We start from the raw sequence: 14,463 nt of genomic DNA on the forward strand, positions 1-14,463 counted from the left end.
CTTTACTGAGGAGCATTCATTGGAACACTGTTTTATGACTTTACTGGTTTAAACAATTTTCAGGGTGTTTCTAGTGAGATTTTGTTTTTCAATTTGGGAAAACAAAAAGTAATATCTGGGGGAGTTGGGGGACACAGTTCCATTGTCCAATTATTGCATCTTTCTCTTTCCTTGCTTCCTAACGAGATTACTTCCATTAGAGTTATGCTGGTCCTTTCCATATTAACAGTTATCAAAATCCAATAGTACTAGTCCCCAACTTTTTCCCCCTCCTCCTTTCCCACACAGAAGTGAAGAGGAAACAGCCCTGGAAGTTTTCTTAGGCCAACTGTCAACCTTCTGGCAGGGATGTTTGCCTCTAGCTCAAGAAGGAACGTTTCCTCTGGAGACCTGGGCTGCGGGCGCCAATTCCATGACGTCCACGCCCGCGGGCTGGTCAGTTGGAAGAGTCGGAGCAGTCAGTCCCCAGTGTGAGCCACGCCCTGGCCTCCGCAGACACCCCCTGCAATGCCTGAAGCCCTAGTGAAAGTGGAGCCCCAGGCCACACAGGCTCAGCCTGCGGGGAGCACGGTGCCCAGGGAGGCCAGGGAAGCCATGAAGGCCAGAGAGACCGGAGAGACCAGAGAGACCGGAGAGACCGGAGAGGCTGGAGAGGCCGGAGAGGCCAAGGAGGCTAGGGAGGCCACAGAGGCCAGGGAGACCAGAGAGGGCAAGGAGGCCAGGAAGGTCAAGAAAAAATCCCGGTTAATCAGGGCGCTTTCATTTTCCGTGATCAGTTTCGGCAAGAAAAGAAAGAAGGCTAGGTCCCCACCCTCTGTTGTCAAGAACACGGGAGAAGAGAATGAAAATTTGGAGAAGCTCTGTAGCTTGGGCTGGATAGTTATTCCCAGCTGTCAGCGATTTAATAATATGCGCTGCTTTATGGTTTTCTTCTGCATCCTGCTGATCTCTCAGGGTGAGCCTGAGGGGGCGGGGTGGGGGTGCATGGGTGGGGGAGGCAGCAGAGGAACCAGGTGGTTCCCCTGGAAGCAGCTATCCTTTCCAATGCTCTTGAGGTATGACTAGGATAAAAGCTTGTTAAACAGGCTGCCACCATGGCTTGGGCTTCTGTTATCAAACACCTTATTGACGCAGTTACCCCTCACAGTGTGGGTAATAGGGGACCGTAGTTTTTGAGTCATTAGTATTTTTTGGTCACCAATACTGAGAAGCTCAGGGTTGAATCGCTTGCAGGATTAACCTTGAAGACAGTATTGTGACCACCAGGATTTTTCTGCTTCTGCTCACAATTTTGAGACAAACTGGCCATGTCATTTCTGCCTGGATCTTGTTTCATTGGGGGTGAACTGAGGAGGTGGAGTTGGAACCTCAAACAATCTATATGAAAGAACCCAGACTCCAGGGTGTGCATCTTTGCCCACACAGTTTGTGGAAGAATGTGAATTTGAATGCTTTTAGAGAGTCATGCATTCCCTGCTCAGCCAAGGCCCTCACCATTACGATTACACTTAGGTTCCTTATCACTGGCCTGTTTACACTCATGGCATTGGAGTTTGCCAAACATGATCTCTTTTTTTTCTCTAAAATGCTGTGTCTAAAAGTGCAATGAAAAAGGACTAAATGTGATTAGAATCATATGAGAGGAACAAATAAGTAGTCATCAGTTTATTTTTCAGATTATCGAAGAAGTTTCTCTGAGGAAGAAGCATTTGAATTATGCCTTGATAAATAGGTATAGATCTGATATCCCAGGAGGTAGTTAAGGAATTTTTATCGAATAAGGAAATGAATGAATAAATGGGAGGTTTTGATATAAATGTTCAGATACAGGAAAGCCTTTTTTTCAGAATGCTGAATGACAGGATAATGTTACCTAAGAATCAGAAAGGGTAATTATATTTATTTTATTTGTTGTCCCCCAACCCAGCCAGGACCTAATATAGTAAGTGACTGAGGCAAAAAAGATAGTCAATAAATATGTATTGAATACATAAATGTATAAAAAAGGAAAAGACAAATTGTGGCTGCATTATAAGGTTATCTAAATACCTGGTGGAGAATTTTGAAAGAACACTAGGTGTTTATTTCCCTCTTACGTACTAGGTGATGAGTAAGGTTCTTTGTAGGCACTTTCTAACTTGACATAACCTCCTTATTATGTGGGTAATGAGCCATTTAAGTCTTTTGAACAAGTGGTTGACAGTGAATGGTTTTAGTTCCAATACCTACTAAGTGACTTCATGCAGGTCATTAGCTCAGTTTAAGTATAATATTGAGTTTTCCATTCATAAAAATGGTATATCTCTTCGTTTACTTATTTTCAGTTGATATTTTTATTGTTACATTTTAAACAATTTTGAAATGATTTCAAACATACGGAAAGGGTGCCAAGAATTCCTGAGTGTCCTTCTCCCAGATTCTCTAGTGGTTTACATTGACCACATTTGTTCCTTCTCCTTTTCTTTCCCTATACATACCAATTTTTTCAGCATGGTGTCCCATTATTGCTAATACTCCAGTGGGCATCTTCCCAAAATGAAGACTCTCTCCTATGTAACCCCTCCTCACCCTCCAGTCAGGACTGTCAGTGCACACTAACCTCAAACTTGGAATTGATGGCCCTGTGCAGGTGTTACCAACTGTCTCACTAGTGTTTCCTTTCCTTTTGACCCCAAATTCTATGTAGGCACACATGATGCATTTAGTTGTTATATTTTGGATGTCTTCTTTAATCTGCAACACTTCCTCCTCATCCCTCACCCTCTCTCACTCATCTTATGTCCATGAAGTCTTAAAATATGTGGGTGTTTCATTCCTTATGCTGGACTTCAAGTTGGACATGTTTGATGTTTCCCAACAAGACCGAGGCCATGCATTCCCGCCTGCCTGTCTGCCTCTCTTCATCCCTTTCTCCCTCCAGTCTGTGGTTTGTTTTTCTTTTCTTTTTTCACCTATGTCTTTTTTGATGAAAAAGGGATTCAGGTTTTAAATAATTTTTTCCTTACTGATTGATGAAAGAAAGAGAGAGATTTGTTGTTCTACTTATTGATGCATTCATTGGTTGATTCTTGAATGTGCCCTGACCCAGAACTGAACCCAAACCTTCATGTATCTACATCCAGATGACACTTTAACCAGCTGAGCTACCCACTTAGGGCACTGTTCAGTTTTGTTGAAGTCCAATTTGTTAATTTTTAATGGTTCATTCTTTTTTGGTTTCTATCAAAAAACATTGCCTAAATCAAGGTCATGAAGAATTTTTGCTTTGTTGTCTTTTAGAAATTTTATGATTTACCCTGGCCAGCATGGCCCAGTGGCCTGGGCATGGTCCCACAAAGTGAAAGGTCACCAGCTACGTACACATCTGTGAATCAGCACAGTTTTACTTCCTTCTTCCCAATCTGTATGCTTTTTCTTTTTCTTGCTTTGCTATACTTGTTACATCTTCCAGTAAAAATGTTGAGCAGGAATTCAAAAAAAGAAGTTCATGTATTTTTATTGATTTTAGGTAGAAATAATTTAGTGCCTCACAATTAAATATGTTAACTAGATTTCTTTTTGTAGATACCTTTCATCAGTTTACATGTCTTCCCTTTTATTCTTAGTTGGTTGATAATTTTTTTCCATGAATTGGTACTGAATTTTATCATTTTTTGTGTATCTCCTGAGACTCTTATATGGTTTTTGTAAAGAAAATATTTATTAATTTTTATACAGAGGGGAAGGAAAGGAGAAAGAGAGGGAGAGAAACATCAATGTGTGGTTACCTCCTGAGTGCCCCCCACTGGAGGCCTGGCTTGCAACCCAGGCATGTGCCCTGACTGGAAATCAAACCAGCAAGCCTTTGGTTCACAGGTCACTGCTCAATCCACTGGGCCACACCAGCCAGGGCTGGTTTTTCTTATTTATTCTGTTAATGTTATATACTGCATTCTTTTACTTTGGATATTTTAACAACCTTTCAATTCTGGGGTAAACCCTTATTACTGAATTATTATTATCTTACATGTTATTGGATTCAATTTGCCAAAATTTTGTTCTGTCCTCTTTCACACTGTCTGATTTCAGCCCTTGAGTGTTTTATCTCAGCCCTAGAGGAAGTGGCTCTTCCTTATACTGTTTATTTCTATATTCCTTAGCATTCCCTTTACTTCTTACTACCTCATTCCTTGTTACTTTAATTCTCTGTTATAGTTAATAATCCTTTATATTAAACTGTCTTTGTTCAAATTACTGTGTAGTTTCTCTCTCCTGATTGGATCCAGACTATTATGGAATTGCTATGACTAGTGGTCCCAGAAGATATACCCACAAAGACAGGATTTTAGGAGTTTTTATTATGCCTTTAATCTTGAACAAAGTGCTGAGCTCTCTGCCAGTACAAAATGGATTCTTGTCATGCAGTGGCATCATACTTCATCAAGTTATCACCATGTCTGGTTGCAATAAAGCGCCAACTGAAGCATATACCTTGAAAACCCAAGAGGTTCCTGCACTTTGGTAGAAATGGTGACTATAAGAATCTGGTGTTGGAACAAATCTTTTCAGTGACCTTAAGCACTTGTGAGGAGTGATGACAAACTCAGGTCTCAACTTTTAGCTCAAGGTATGGTCTGAGAATTCACAAACTCCCATCAAAGTTCTAAAATAAGCTCTCATTTTTATTTAACCCCAGAGCTGACATTTCTGGGGATGAAACACAAAATTTAAATGTATGGCTTGGTGAGTTATGATGACAGTTAAATTTACAATCTCATCAAGTTTGCTGTTTCTTTCCCTCTTCTACGTATCCAAAGAGTTGTTAATTTTTCAGTTTGTTAAGTTTGTTTCTAGTTAGGACAGAGTGGTGACTTCCAAGGTCCTTACACATAGAGCAGGAACTGTGTATAAGTTTTTGTGTGGAGAGAGATATATGTATTTTTCCCTCTGGGGTTTATACCTAGGAGTGGAATTTCTGGGTCATATGGTAACTCTATTATTGACTTTATAGTTGTGTTGTAGAATTTTCCTATACAGGATGGGACAAAAGTAGGTTTACTTTTATGCAAAAGTAGTTGTTCATATTGAAAGTAATACAGTAACTAAAAAATAATAATGAAAGAATAAACTCTGTGTTTTATATACTCACAACTGTAAATCCACTCTTCTGTCCCACACTGTATGTACTTTTTATCATTTTGGGAAGGTTGCCTTCTATTCCTAGTTCACTGGATATTTTTATTATGAAAGTATATTGAGATAATAATAAAAATTTTGTTATCTCATTTATTAATTTTATTGTATTTTTTACATTCCTTTTAGTCCCCTTATACACCCCTGCCCTGCAATCAGCACACTGTTGTGCATGTCCATGAGTCCTTTTACTTTTTGCACAATCCCTCCACACCCTCCCCTTCCCCCCACACCTCGGCTGTTATCCTGCTCTCTATCTATGAGTCTGTCTCTATTTTGTTTGTTAGTTCCATTTCTTCATTAGATTTCACATATGAGTGGAATCATATAGTATTTATCTTTCTCTGACTGGCTTATTTCACTTAGCATAATGTTCTCCAGGTCCATCCATACTGTTGAAAAGGGTACAATTTTCTTTCTTTCTTTTTATGACCAAGTAGTATTCCCTTGTATAAAAGTCCCATAGTTGTTTTATCTACTCATTTACTGATGGACCCTTGGGCTGCTTGCACATCTTGGCAATTGTAAATAACACTGCAATGAACACAGGGGTTCTTATGTTCTTTTGAATTAGTGTTTTGGCTTCCTTTGGATATATTCTGAGAAGTGGGATCTCTGGGTCAAAAGGCAGACCCACTTTTAGTTTCTTAAAGTATCTCCATATTGCTTTTGCCACTGGTTGCACCAATCTGCATTTACACAAACAGTGCAAAAGAGTTCACCACATTCTTGCCAGCAATTGTTTGTTGATTTATTGATGATGGCTATTCTGACATCAAGTGTGAGGTAATATGTCATTGTGGTTTTAATTTTAATTTTTCTGATGATTGGTGATGTTGAGCATCTTTTCATATGTCTCTTGGCCATCTGTATGTCCTCTTTGGAGAGAAAGTGCATTGGGTTTTTGTCAAATTTCTTTTTTGGCATTCTGATATTCATGTTGTTTTTGCTTTTTATTATCTTAATATAGTGAATGACTGATTCTTTTTCATATATTACAATGAAATTAATAAGGGGTATGGCTTTGCACATTTACCTTTGGAAAATGTTTAAAATAATAATAAATACAGACAATGTATTGAAGAGATTTTAAAGTATGTGTCAAAGAAAGATTCTATGAATGATTTTCATGTGAAATATTTCAGTATAAAACAGGACAGGAACACTATTTAGTAGTGTTTTCATAGATACAAAATTGTAGAAAGTATTTTCTCAATTAAAATATTATAATCTACAGTGAAGAGTCTTTAGGAGGCCTTAACAAACTTCAAATTTGTTTACTAGTATATTGTATGTCCATATGACTTCACTCAGACTGAATGATTCAATAGAAGGACTGATGACCCAGAGAATGATGTTGTACTCATGCTATGATTTATTAAAGTACAAGGATAAAATCAGCAAAGAAAAAAGGCACGTGGGATAACATCTAGAAGAAACAATGCCCTAGCTTCCATATGTCCTTTCCTAGTCGGGAAACGTAGATATGCTTAATTTTTCAGCACATGCAAAGAGTTTCTGACCAAGGAAGTTCACATGAGCCTCAATGTCCAAGATATTTGGCAGGAGGGTGAGTCACGTAGCATGCAGCATCTGTGTGACTGACTTTAGCTACTCAGACCTCAATACTTTCCCTCATGTTCCGCCCCAGCAAACAAGGTGTTCAAAACCTAAATATATTGTTAACATAAGCTAATTAAACTGACACAGCCTCAGGCATACAACAGATATTCACCTTAAACCACCCTGTTAGTATAAACTACCTGATCTGATTGGCACTGTGTGGCCCAAGGCTTCAAGCATATAAAAGCACTCTTCTGAGGCAGAATACTGGAGGGCTTGGAGGATTCCAGGAGCCAGAAGTCAGTCTCGAGACAGGTGTGGTTTGAGCAAGCGAGTCTGGCTGAGTCAACTTTTGCTGTGGAACTACAAAAAGCAGCTTTGATGGATTGTAACTAAATTCATGAGAACTGTTAGAAATGGGATCATATTAAAATATCTATTCTTCAGATAAATATTCATAACATTTCATTAGAGAGAACCATGACTAAGAAATTGATTAATGTATGTATCAAATAATATTCCTTGTAAAAATATTTTGAGATATGAAAATGTTTGAAAAGTTTTTGACTAAACTTTTAGCTTCACCAATGTAATTAAACTAATTGACCTATAAATCGCAAAAATCATATAATTTTTTATATAGTACTTCTTCATACCAAGCATTGAATTAGGACAAAACAAACAAACCAGCCCTCAAAGATGGGAATCTGGATTGGTCATCTGACCTAATTGGGCTTGAAAGCAGTAAAAACACTATTCGTGCCTGTGGAATATGGTACACTGGGTACTCCATGGCATATGCTGACAAAAGAGTTATTTCAAATGTTGCCTGAGATAAAGTCGTATTGAAAGCAAGCCTTTGGAAGACCAACAGCTTCTGCAGTTGACTTCTATGGTGGAACCTTAGACTACAAAGATTCTGGGGTTGACTGACTGAGTCCTTCTGACTGTGCGGGAAAGTTTACAGGAAGAAAATTAGGGCATCATTAGAAAACGTGTGAGCTTCTCCGATGGTTGTAAGAGAATCTCATCACTTTTAGCCACATACTGCATATTTTGAATAGTACCATACCAACCCTAATTCATGGTTGTAGAGTTACAATACAAGTTGAATTCATGGATTCATAAGACCACGCATGTGAGAGTTGGGGCATTGTTTGACCCTGAGAATTGGGATGAAAGCATTTGGTGGAATTCGGTGATTCTGAGGACCATCAGTCCTGAAATTCCAAATCTCCTTTCCCAGTAGGAGCAACTTTTCTTGCTATAACTGAGGAAAAAGCAATTCCCTGCTTGAAAACATGAAATTGTCTTACCTGAGTTAAGGGAGCGTGGGTTGCCCTCATGACCCATCTCACCACCCCTTACTGCTGTCACACTCATAACTAGACTCAGATCCCAGCCTTCTCAGAATGACTTACCTGAAGTCTGCCCTGGGAGATAATGTCTTCAACATCCAAAATTTTCCTGCCACTTCAGTGACGTCTCTAGGGACCAGTTGGTTTGGAGTATGCAGGGCTACCTCTTCTAACATACAGGAAAATTTTCTTTGTACCACTCACTACTAAGAAAGAAGCATAATCTTTTGTGCCTGTGGTTTTTGAAGGTGGAAGTATGCTATTGTAACATAATAGTCCCACTCAGAGGTGTCCCTGAAAAACTGAGCAAACAGGAAATCCTCCCAGTGGGCAGAACGTTGAGCAGTATAATTTGATTGTCTGTATTTCCTAGATACCATGCTGCCATTGCCCAATAATGACTAGGAGGGCCAGATACATGGTGTCTCTGAATGGGCAGAGTTACCCTTTGCAAATGTTCACCAAAGAAATCCATTGTAGGTGAAGCTCTCAGTAATGAAGTACATAGATAACCATCCTGTGAATATGAGCCAGCCCCTTTTCCCAACCATTGTATGTCTTGTTCAATGAGCTCATGTTCAATTGCATCAAGCATGGAGTTTATGCAAGAGCTGAATCCATAGATTTATCTTCACTGGAGGTGATCTGGCTATTGTACTGAGTGCCTGACTTACCAATCAGGAAGAGTCATCACAATCCAGGAAATGGCTCCATTCCTGATGAAATCAATCAGCTACCTGGAGGCAAATCGATTGCATCATCTGCTTTTATTATGGCATGGACAATAATTGCTTCTCATTGGAACAGATATTTGTTTTGAATATGGATTCTTTTATCACCATATTTCTGCCAAAAAACAACTATAATTGGACCTCACAAATGCCTTAAATACCATTGTGATCATCTTATTTATTACATTGCCTTTAATGAATAAATTCATTTTATAGCAAAAGAAATACATTCAAAGAGTTTGTATTTATGGAATTCACTGATCTTTCTCTGTATCTCAGTAATGAGAAACTCTTGGCCTTGTAGATAATTATAATGTCCTACTGAAGATTCAGATAGGCCTTCAGCTAGGAGACAACCATCAAAAAGTTTGGGGTGCTGTCCTATAAGGTGAAGTATATGCTTTGTAATAATGTATATGTTATGTGGGTTCAGAGGTAGAAGAGGAAGTGAATAAGGAAGAAGGAGGTTATAAATATCAACTATGTCTCATAACTGCTTAGAGAAATAAAAACTGTAGAAACTATGCATTTTTCTTTCTCGTTTTTTTAGGTATATACACAGTCCATTTGTGTGTGTATTCCAACTTTTTATTTTTTCACTTCCCTTTCTGTACTATTTTATAAAAGGGTACCATGTGCTATAACTTGACAATTTCATCTCTAGGTTAAAGGATATTCCTGAATTAGATGGGGAATTAATACCCGAACCCCAGAGCTGGACATAGTTACTGACAGGACATTTTTGCCTGGGATAATTCCTTCTTCGCCATATCTAAAATGATAGTTCTTAACAAATGAATAAATAAAATGAAATGAAAATTGAAAACATTGTTCTCTTGGATGCAGCAAAGTATTTATGTCTTGTTTTCTGCCACTCTTGGACTGTTCAATTCTTGTGGTTCTAAGTTGGATTTATGGTGTCTTGCAATATAATTCCCTCACAAATTTAATTAGGCCTATTATATGTTTGCTTAATTACTTATTTATAACTTTTATACTTTTCTATGCCATTTATACCTTTGCAAATTAGTTTTTATGTTAAAAAATCCATTCATGTGTGTGATTAAACTAGAAGAATAACATTGCCTTGATATGGATACTATAACTGATTGAACTATGTACCTCCCATTTTTAGGGAAAGAGTAAGATGGTTTTTGTAAGAATAATTGAAACACATTAGGAAGATGCATGATGGTGTTGTTGCTATTAATTTGCTATGGAAATGTAAATATGGGGAAAAGGGTGAAAATATATCCTGAGTGGTCTAAAATGTGAACTTTGCAAGTTGTTTGTCTGTTGGCCATAAACTCCATTGCTCCCCTTTTGGACTCATTCCTGTTTGGTAAGAGACTGGCAGCCAGTAAACTACATTTCCCAGATTTCCTTGCCAGTTAGCTTCACCTAGGTGTTACCAGTGAGAAGCTGTAGCAGATTTGAAAAAGGAACAAAGGGAAGCCTATTTTTCATTTGTTTGTTTTTTGTTTTCTGGTCCCTGTTTCTGGTGATATTTTTAACAACAACAGTAATCCTGGGGTTGAGAAGGCTCCAGGATTTAGTCAGTAATCAATGCAGCTGTGCCAGCAGCAAGGGTGGATGACTCAGCAGCACAGTGCTCAGGGGCTGTCTCTGGGAACTGGAAGAGCAGCAGGAGCAGCAGTGGACCCCGCAGCTGCCCATGCACCAGCAACTTTAGTAACATTGGATATCATGAGTTTTGATTAACAACTATTTCCCCTTTCCAATCCAACAAATGCAATACTTTGTAACCAACCTCTCTGTCAATTTCCTTAAAAGAAAACACAACGTTTAGAATGATTATTTTTTTCCCAGCTGGATGCTGAGTGAACATTTATTTAATGCTCAAGAACATGACAAACAATACTCTGTATTGTCCAAGGATGTATATATTTTCAAAAAAGTGTTAAGAAGGCTAGGAAATGGTGAACTTCAAGGATAGGACATGTGTTACAGAGGGAGAAAGTAGAACATGTTTGGGGAGTACATGTTGGGCTTCAGCTATTTTTTTAAACTTTTGATAACATTTTATTTTCTGTTCTGGATGGTAGATATTAAATTGTTAATTATTCATTTTTACTCATCTAACCAAAATATACATCAAAGTAAATATTAGTACTGAGATGATAAAAAGATCATACTCTTCAGTAAATTACTCGTGAACGTAGTTTTTAAAAATGGCCATTTATAATATTCCATTAGCAACTATTTCATAGAGGTTAAGGCCTATTAGTGTTTTTAAAAAGGGAATCCTTATATGCTCATAAATCTTTAACATTCTGAACAGTGTGAAATAAAGTTAAATCACTGTAAATTAAGTTTTGCTCTGCAATGATTATAATAGTGATATATTTGTCTGTTAAAATGCATGTTGTTTCTTTCTTTTTTCTTTTCTCTTTGAGGTATGGTGTTTGGTCTTGTAATTCTGAGTATCAACACGCTTGAGACTGGCAACCGTCTGAAAACCACTGAGGCTATGTTGTTGTCCTCAACTTATGATATTTCGTCTTTCCTGGTAGTCCTGTTTATATCATACTATGGAGGGAAAGGAAACATACTAAAGTGGATTATATTTTCCTCCTTTTTAGTAGGACTTGGATCACTTTTATGTGCTTTTCCTTACACTATTGGTGAAAATTATGACCTGGATATTGCAACTGAAGGTAAGATTTAAATGACACTGCCATACTTCAAATCATTAATTATTTAAATCATTGCCTGTAGGAATTTAGACTATGATACTTGTCTGTCTGTACATCCATCCATCTGTATCTATTTATATGACCAAGTTTATTAAACTAAGTAATTGTAACTCCCTTGTTACAATTGTAATGTATACCCATTCTCTCAACTTCTCATGATCATATTCCCCTTCATGTAAGAGATGGGCCTAGGAAGAAGAAAGAATATTTGGGGAAAATTATTTTGTAAAATTGTTTTTCTTTTATCTATTTCTGTATTTAAATCTTTTGAGAACTTCAGTAATTCTCTATGTCTTCCACAATATGCTTTAATTAATCTCTTAATTTTGACTTCAAAACACATGCATACAGCACAAATACAACCATTTAAAAAAAAAACAAAACCTCCCCTGGCTGGCATAGCTCAGTGGCTTGAATGCAGGCTGTGAACCAAAGCATCATAGGTTCAATTCCCAGTCATGACACATGCCTGGATTGAAGGCCTCGGCCCCCAGCAACCGCACATTGATGTTTCTCTCTCTCTGTCTTTCTCCTTCCCTTCTCTCTCTAAAAATAAAGAAATAAAAAAATTAAAAAAAACCTGAACACACACAGGAAAAGATCAGACATTTTCTAGCTACTAATGAGCCTGCCCTTTGACCTAGGGCTTTGAATCTAAAATGATTGGTGGCTTCCTCACTTTGTCCTTTGTCAAAAACTCATTCCACAATCTTTTTGTGACTCCCAGTTACTAAAGGCTATTTGAAGTTTCGTAGTACTATTTCTGACCCTATTCACTACTTTTCTGTTGTGAATAGGCTTATGAAAGTGTTGGAATGTGTCCACTGATTTTGGCATCTTTAAACTGGGATTTAGCAGGACATGATGGAAAAACACATGAAGGTGTCTCTGTGTGTGTGTATATGTATAAGCTTATGATGTTTAAAATGTATGTTCATAATGTGTATTTACAATGTAAATAAAATAATTCATATTAATCTAGAACTAAATGAACATAATCAATAGTTATATACTATAAAATCTTGCGTTAATATTCTGATAGACATTGTATCAATAAATGGACTATATACTATGCTCATATATTTATAATGTATAGTATGTGTGGAATATAAATATTTCAAATGAAAATATTTATTTATAGAATATATTTTAATATACTTATCGTATTTGTTGAATGGACAGCTAATTGAGCGAGAAGGTGATTTATGGGAAGAAGGGAATGAAAACCACATCATTCCTATTCTTCCCTTTATCCTGTCTTGGTCAGAAAGGATGAGAAATTAGGAAGCACTGCTTGAGACATATTTAATATAGTCCTTGATTTGCATTCAATAGGAGCCATGAGAGTAGAAATAGGACAATCTACCTCCCTTTGTGTCTTTAAGTCATCTTGATTATAGCTTATAAAAGGTAAAATATTTCATAAAAGATACTGTATATTTGTTGTATAAGTTTTGACTCATTTAACAAAAAATTAAAATTATCTCTTCAAAGATATTTGCAAAGAAGCGAAGGTTATGAAAGCTTGCAAGAAACACATATCATTTCAATCAAAATATGTATCTTTCTTCCTCCTTGGGCAGACTGTGCAGGGAATAGCAGGAATGCCTCTTTATATCCTCGGAATCAACTTTATTCATGAGAACGTTGCCACACACTCAGCTGGTATTTATTTAGGCAAGTTTTTTTTTCCTTTCTAATATGATTTACCCATTCTGAAGTTTTATTGAGATTCTGTATTTTTTTGGTGTGCATATTTAAACTGATACGCAAGTGCTAATTATTGGTTCTTATAATAATATTGGAATGAGTGCTAACTGGTATGCCTAACTTCAAAATCACATTGAGCTGCTTGATTCTGAAGATCTGCTTGAGATTTGGAATTATAGACAAGTCATCTGAAGGCCACCCTAAAAGATATAGAGCAAATGCATTCTTGAGTAATAAAAACTGTACTCTTTCTAAATATACTGCACACACACACATGAATATATGTATATACACACACATGTGAGTGTATGTCATATCAAATTATATAGGCTGTATGTAGTTCATTTTTCTAGAAAAAAATCTTTAAATTACCAGGTTGACTCTCCTGAGTAGTTACATGCTTAACCTTTGGGGATATGTGTGGGAAGTTGCTGCCATCATATTGGAAATATGAAAGATGGAAACATTGTGTTATTCCTCTTCAGTACTGTGGTGCCAAAATAGTCATCATTGTATTTGTTCTTTCCATATATTAACCTGGTCTTTTGGGGGGCTCTTATATTTTGTAGTTAATCAGTACAACCTGGTTCATCCCTTCCAGGAGAGGAGTGATATGTTACTTAATTGACCACAGTGTAGTATCCTCCATTTACACTGTTTTATGCTACTGTATCCTACAAAAACTGATGCCAGGGTACAACTCAGAATAATCTGAATTTCCTTATATTGCAATAGCTTCTAGTCCTGGTGGGTCATTTATTTGTACAGGGTTATTTAACTACCAGTTTTTAAAGAAAAAATAAAATTGTTTTTCTATACTTATTGTGAAGATGACTTAAAAGACAATAGCATTTTGAACCAAAATAATAATTTTTTCATCAGAGGTAAGGAAAGTCATGCCAATAAGCTAAATTAGATGACATTAATATATATGTTTGCTTTTAGAAAAAAATCTAGCAGTGGTTTATTGGTCTCATGTGAGGTGGAAACAAATATCTTTGTTTTACACTTGGTTCTACTAAATAATAATTAAAACACACATCTATATACTGTGAAGAGAAGCTGATTTTATTGCCACCTCTTGTCACTCTAGCAGCTAAGATGAAAGATGCAAAGGTGATGATAATGTATCATCATAAAGTATCATCTTATTTTAGTTCCACAAATTAAAGTGAAAGAAGGTATATTGAATTCATATTTATATTAAATATA

At 36.9% G+C, this 14,463-nt stretch overlaps 1 protein-coding gene across 1 annotated transcript in view; it reads left to right on the forward strand.

The window, feature by feature from the left end:
• The first annotated feature begins 507 nt into the window (after window positions 1-507).
• SLCO6A1 (solute carrier organic anion transporter family member 6A1) overlaps window positions 508-14,463 on the forward strand; it is a 68,710-nt gene continuing 54,754 nt past the window's right edge. Inside the window, exons 1-3 of the mRNA XM_045848341.1 lie at window positions 508-955; window positions 11,242-11,502; window positions 13,036-13,218. Of these exons, the coding sequence (XP_045704297.1) occupies window positions 508-955; window positions 11,242-11,502; window positions 13,036-13,218 (892 nt within the window). The remainder of the gene's footprint in view (window positions 956-11,241; window positions 11,503-13,035; window positions 13,219-14,463) is intronic.

This window comes from Phyllostomus hastatus, unplaced genomic scaffold (assembly GCF_019186645.2).
Source record: "Phyllostomus hastatus isolate PE091 unplaced genomic scaffold, TTU_PhHast_1.1 phas_contig_58, whole genome shotgun sequence".
NCBI lineage: Eukaryota > Metazoa > Chordata > Mammalia > Chiroptera > Phyllostomidae > Phyllostomus > Phyllostomus hastatus.